The sequence below is a fragment of the Mus pahari genome, chromosome 2 (assembly GCF_900095145.1).
Source record: "Mus pahari chromosome 2, PAHARI_EIJ_v1.1, whole genome shotgun sequence".
Classification (NCBI taxonomy): Eukaryota; Metazoa; Chordata; class Mammalia; order Rodentia; family Muridae; genus Mus; species Mus pahari.
Window position 1 is genome coordinate 85,477,754 of NC_034591.1, and position 6,180 is coordinate 85,483,933.

Below are 6,180 nucleotides of genomic sequence, written 5' to 3' on the forward strand. Positions count from 1 at the left end.
TTGGTCTTGCAAACTTTATATGACCCAGCACAAGGGAAGGCCTGGGCCAAGTAGTGGGAGTGGGTGGGTAGGGGAGCAGAGGTGGTGGGGAGGGGTATAGGAAACTTTCTGGATAGCATTTGAAATGTTAATAAAGAAAATAAAAAAAAAATAAAATAAAAATAAAAAAAAGATGAGCATACAAAAAACAAACAAACAAAACAAAACAAAAAAAAACTGCGTGCTACCCAGTAGAGCTGGTCCTGGTACAGGGGCTTTGCAGATGAGTTAGCAGCAAGTGGGACGGGTGAAGAAGAAATAACCCTTACCCCACCCTTGCCACTTGCAGCTGGCCAGAGAGCTGGCACCAGGATCATGAGAGGAGAAGAGCAGGCCCTGCACTTCACCTGGGCAACAGGAGGGAGCTGGCCCTGGTGTCAGGGTGGGGGTGGGGATGAACTGTCCCTGAAATCATGAGCTTGGGAGAAGTGACCCAGCCACTGTTTCCCAGGAAGAGGTGTGGATGAGGGAGAGCTGCCCTTACCCCTTTTCACCTATCGGAGGTCCTATGGCCCTGAGGTCACGAGCTGTCCCTCCTCTCACCAGCTACAGCCCTCAGGACAACAGGCCCTGGATCTTGCCCTGCTGGTGTGGGTGCAGGTGAGCCAGCCCCCAGGACATGAGAGTGGAAGAGCTGGCTTTGCCTCCTGCTGGATGCAGCGCTGAGTGAGATAGCTGGCGTAGGTCTGGATGCACGGAGGGCTTGCACTGATGGAGAATGGCAGGCTGATCATCTCAGCTACCACCCAGGCTCAAATCCAGGGCTTTGAGTTGGCCCACCCCACCGTCTATCACGTTTGTGAACTGCTGAAGCATGGGAAGGGACTGGTTCTGTAGATCCAAAGCTGCAGGGTCTCCACGACACAGGGTAATAGCAGGATATCTAAGAGGAGTCCTGATGAGGATCCAGTATTGGTCACGTAGCAGAAACCAGAGGCCTCGAACCAGACCAAAGACTCTCATTGCAACGATGAACATTTGCAAGTAAAAAAGTGTGGACAAAAGAGTATCCTGTGGGCCACATTTTCACACTATAGCTTCCACAATGAGATGTTTTTTTTCTTTGGGGGCATTTGCAATGCCAGAGGGAAGGTACGAAGAGTTGGGGAGATGAGTGGGGTTGGAGTGCATAATGTGAAATTCACAAAGAATCAATAAAATGTTAAAGAAAACTGTATACTGTTACATCTGCCCCCCTCAACCTCTTTTGTGGAAGGGTTTCATATATCCCAAGCTCATGTAGCAAAGGATGACTTTGAACTCCTGATTCCTTGTCCTACCTCTTCAGTACTGGGAATATCACCACCACACCTAATTTCTGCAAAGCTAGAATTGGAATACAGAGCTTTGCACATGGTAGGCACACACTCTACCAGTTGAGCTACATTGGAAGCCTCAAGCATTCTTTAATTGGATCAACAGGACACTAGCTCCTGTCCTAAGATAAACTCTACTTTTCAAAAAAATTTTGAAGAACAAAGTTAAAAACACAACATGGAATTGCTTGAGAAATAGTTCTGGCTGTGTATAATATCACATACATGGTACTAGCATTCTGTAATTGAGGTGAGAAGATTAAGAGTTCAAACACATCATCAGGAATAAGAATAGGAAAGAAGGGTAAGTGTTGAGATCAGTATGCGAAGCAGAAAAATGACACAATTCTAAGTGCAGTGTTTACTTAGTGCTGCTAACTAAGGATTCATAAGTAAATAAAATTTGTTCAAAAATAATTTGTACATTGTGAGTTAAAGATTATATTTAGTGACTAAAGAGAGGTTAAAAACACTTGTTGTTTTTCCAGATGACCCAAATTTAGTTCCCAATACCCATGTCAGTGCCTCAAAACTGCTTGTAACTCCAACTTTAGAGGCACCCACATCTTAAACACATTTAATCTTAAAACAACAACAGCAAACAACACATGATGTTTAGAGTGATTATGGTAGCATGGCAAAATTCCTAGAATGAAATTTTAATTTTAAGTAGAGTTTGGGGGCTTGGAAAATCTGGCTGAAATGGTAAAATGTTTGTCTGGCATACAAAAAAGTACTTGGTCCCATATCCATACTGTAAAACCATCATGTTGGATCACACCTGAAATCCCCACACTCAGAAAGTGGAAGCAAAATCAGAAACTCAAGGTCATCCTTGCAACACAGCAAAATTGAGGCTAGATTGCAACACAGAATGTCCTGTAGAAAGAAAGAAAGAAAGAAAGAAAGAAAGAAAGAAAGAAAGAAAGAAAGAAAGAAAGAAAGAAAGAAAGAGGGAGGGAGGGAGGGATGAAGGGAGGAAGGAAGGAAGGAAGGAAGGAAGGAAGGAAGGAAGGAAGGAAGGAAGGAAGGAAGGAAGGAAGAAAAGATTGAAGGAATGGACAACCAGTGACTAGCACATTTTTGAGACCCATCCATAGGCAGGCACCAATCCCTTACATTATTAAAGATGCTATGTTGTACTTGCAGACAGGAACTTAGTATAACAGCCCTCTGAGGGGCTATAGCCAACAGCTGACTGAGACAGATGCAGGTACCCACAGACAAACTTTGGATGGAGGTTGGGAACCCCTATGGAAGAGTTAGGGGAAGCTATTCCACAGCTGGTGCCTATCCTTGAAGAAAGATTAGGGTCCCACATTTAAATCATAGAAAAGTAATCAGGGGTCACAGACAGTTACGGCTGGCCATAAAACAAATTCTGATAGCCCCACAAAAGACAATCTTTAATCCCCCTCCCAGCCTTGCAATTCCACCCTACCAAATGCTATTGTGTCTGAGTCGTTACTTACCTAACCCTAAGCATTCAAAGATTTTCTAACTGCTCTTTATATAATTGCTAAAACTCCTGAGATGGGGTTTGCACTCCAAACCTACATTGTATGGGGTTTGTGATTGAAATAAAAGGACTTTTTTTCAAATTGCAGCAGACTTCTGGATTCTTAAGCTCTTCTGGGTTTCCCTCTGAATCAGGGCATAACCACAGGAACTAACAATCATTGGTTATTAATATCTCTCAACATCAATGGTCTCAATTCCCCGATACAAAGACACAGGCTAACAGAGTGGATGTGTAAACATAATCCATCATTCTGTTGCATATAAGAAACACATCTCAGCAAAAAAGATGATCATTACTTCAGAGTATAGGGCTGGGAAAAGGTATTCCAAACAAACGGACCAAAGAAACAAGCTGGAGTAGCCATTCTAATATCAAGTGTGCGTATTCCTAAAAGGTGCTGCTATGTAGATTTGAAGACATATTCTTCAGCTAAAGACTCAGGGTTTGCTTTGCGGGAACATTATCCCAATTTCTTGAGTTCTAATATGGTACCAACAGTATTTAAATCTTCCCACTCTGAATTAGCTCATGCTTGCTGTGTCTGCCTGTGTACTTTATCTAAGTGGTAAAATTTTAACTAAATAACATTTAAATAAGTAATAACTGATCATTGGGAATTATGTATGTGTTTTTTATAACGTCATTGCTCTTTTCCAGTCTTCAGTGTATTAACATTCTTGTGGTAAATGGTCATCAGAGAGTCATTCCTCATGCAGATGTGAGGACTGCTTTTCTCTTCAGTTCCCTTCATTGGGTTCCCATCTCTGACAAAACTAAATCAAAAGTCAGGTAGGAATAGACAGGAAGATGCTATGCTGAAAGTTATTAGCAAATGCAGTGTTGAAAATGATAGCTTTGTTTCTGTGATGTATTCTTGTAGGTTGTGTCTCCATGTATGCTGACCCAGCTTTTCACACTGGAGTCCAACTGCTCCCTGCTGGAGGCAGCAGAGACTGTGTGTATTTTTCTATAGAGGAGACACGTTATAACACTTCATTACTGAGAGTAGGTTTTCCTCCTGCTGCCTACATTTCACACAGCTGCACCAAGCAGGGGATTTGCATACAGCTCCCTAGGGAGGGTCTCTCCTGCTGGTCCAAGACAAAAGCTAGCCTCCCTTTCTGCCTTGACTACTCAAGTCTTTGTGTATCAAGTTCTCAGAATGAGGTGCCTAACTCAGTTCCTGGGGCTGCTTGTGCTCTGGATCCCTGGTGAGGAGAAAAACAAAGATCGAGGAGAATGTGGGTGATTCTGGGGCAAAGCAGAGGGTCTAGGTGATTTCTAGAGAGTCTCTGTTCTCTCTCTACTTAAGCATTTTATGTTGAACATTTTTAGAACATGAATGAAAGTCATGACCTCAGTGATTAGGAAGTTGATAAAGTAATACTGTATCATCATGTTTGTGGATAACGTTCCATTTCTTTTATTTCAGGAGCCACTGGGGATATTGTGATGACTCAGGCTGCACTCTCTGTACCTGTCACTCCTGGAGAGTCAGTATCCATCTCCTGCAGGTCTAGTAAGAGTCTCCTGCACAGTAGTGGCAACACTTTGCTATACTGGTTCCTGCACAGGCCAGGCCAGTCTCCTCAGCTCCTGATATATCGGATGTCTAACCTTGCCTCAGGAGTCCCAGACAGGTTCAGTGGCAGTGGGTCAGGAACTGATTTCACACTGAAAATCAGTAGAGTGGAGGCTGAGGATGTGGGTGTTTATTACTGTATGCAAAGTCTAGAATATCCTCCCACGGTGATACAAACCTGAACAAAAACCTCACTGCTTGAAGTGACAAATCTGCCTGGTATATTCCTTGTCTGGATGTATCATGATATAGTCAACATGACAAAGTGAAGCCATTCTTAAGAGACACTTGTTTTCCCTAACTTTCTGTTGTAGAAACAATGAATCCCTAGGAAGTGGGACTTTCCATAAGAGTTCTTGCTGGTAGAAGGAGAAGCAGCATCTTTTCTGCTGGGGATGTCACTCAGTGTCTTGCAAGATGATAGATACAAGTGCACCCACTTACTCCAGTGGTAGCCAGGACCACACCTTGAACAGGGCTGCTTCAGTGTGGCGCTGTGTTTAATCTTCAATCTCCTTTCAGGACTGCATAATTCTGATAGTTCTCTGGATGTATTTTTCCTCCTATTTTTCAGTTTAGCCACATTGAATAAAATTTTCTTCTTCTGGATTTTACTTTCAAGTTGGATTACTGAGGACATGTGATTCTATGTTATGTAGCAATGAGAGACTCTCTGAGACTTTGTAAGATGATGATGTTGAAAGATTCAAAATAATGAGTAGCTGAGTCCCCAGAACACAGGGTATCTATATATTCAACATGAAACTATTAACTAAATCTATACAGAACTAAAAGTATAACCAAACTAAACAACTAGGAACCTAACAGTCCAATGCAGAATTTGGCAATGTAATAAACAGTTCTCAAAGACACAGCATGAATGAACAATAAACAACCTCTGGTTCTTGCAATCTTTCTGCCCCTCTTCTGTAATGGGCCCTGAAGGTATGAAATATGATGTGCTATAAATGCCCTTTTGTGGCAGAGCACACTACTGACACTTATTCACTGGATCTTGACCTTTGGTGAGTCTTTGTTTTAGCTACCATCCACTACCTACACTGAGAGATGTAATGTTCTGTTTATAGAGAGATATAAAATTTGAGGGTAGTATGATACTTATTTAGCAAATTAATAATAGTAAGTTGGCTACTGGTCTATGTGACCTCTGAAAACTTGATTCTTTTTTTAATTTTTATTATTTTTTTATTAGATATTTTCTTTATTTACATTTCAAATGCTATCCCAAAAGTTCCCTATACCCTCCCACTCCCCCGGCCATGCTCCCCTACCCACCCACTCCCACTTTTTGGCCCTGGCATTCCTCTGTGCTGGGGCATATAAAGTTTACAAGACCAAGGGGCCTCTATTCCCAATAATGGCCTATTAGGCCATCTTCTGNTACATATGCAGCTAGAGACACGAGCTCAGGGGGAACTGGTTAGTTCATATTGTTGTTCCACCTACAGGGTTGCAGCCCACTTCACCTCCTTGGGTACTTTCTCTAGCTCCTCCATTGGGGGCCCTGTGTTCCATCCAATAGCTGGCTGTGAGCATCCACTTCTGTGTTTGCCTGGCACTGGCATAGCCTCACAAGAGACCACAATATCAGGATGCTTTCAGCATCATCTTGCTGGCATGTGCAATAGTGTCTGGGTTTGGTGGCTGATGATGGGAAGGATCCCCGGGGTGAGGTAGTCTCTGGATAGTCTATTTTTTCA

The 6,180-nt window shown here is 42.7% G+C and overlaps 1 gene segment (V, D, J or C); it reads left to right on the forward strand.

The window, feature by feature from the left end:
- Window positions 1-4,039: 4,039 nt before the first annotated feature.
- On the forward strand, window positions 4,040-4,641 carry LOC110316832. The segment is given in 2 exon segments: window positions 4,040-4,088; window positions 4,310-4,641. Coding segments are annotated over 2 exon segments (381 nt in total).
- Window positions 4,642-6,180: the final 1,539 nt, after the last annotated feature.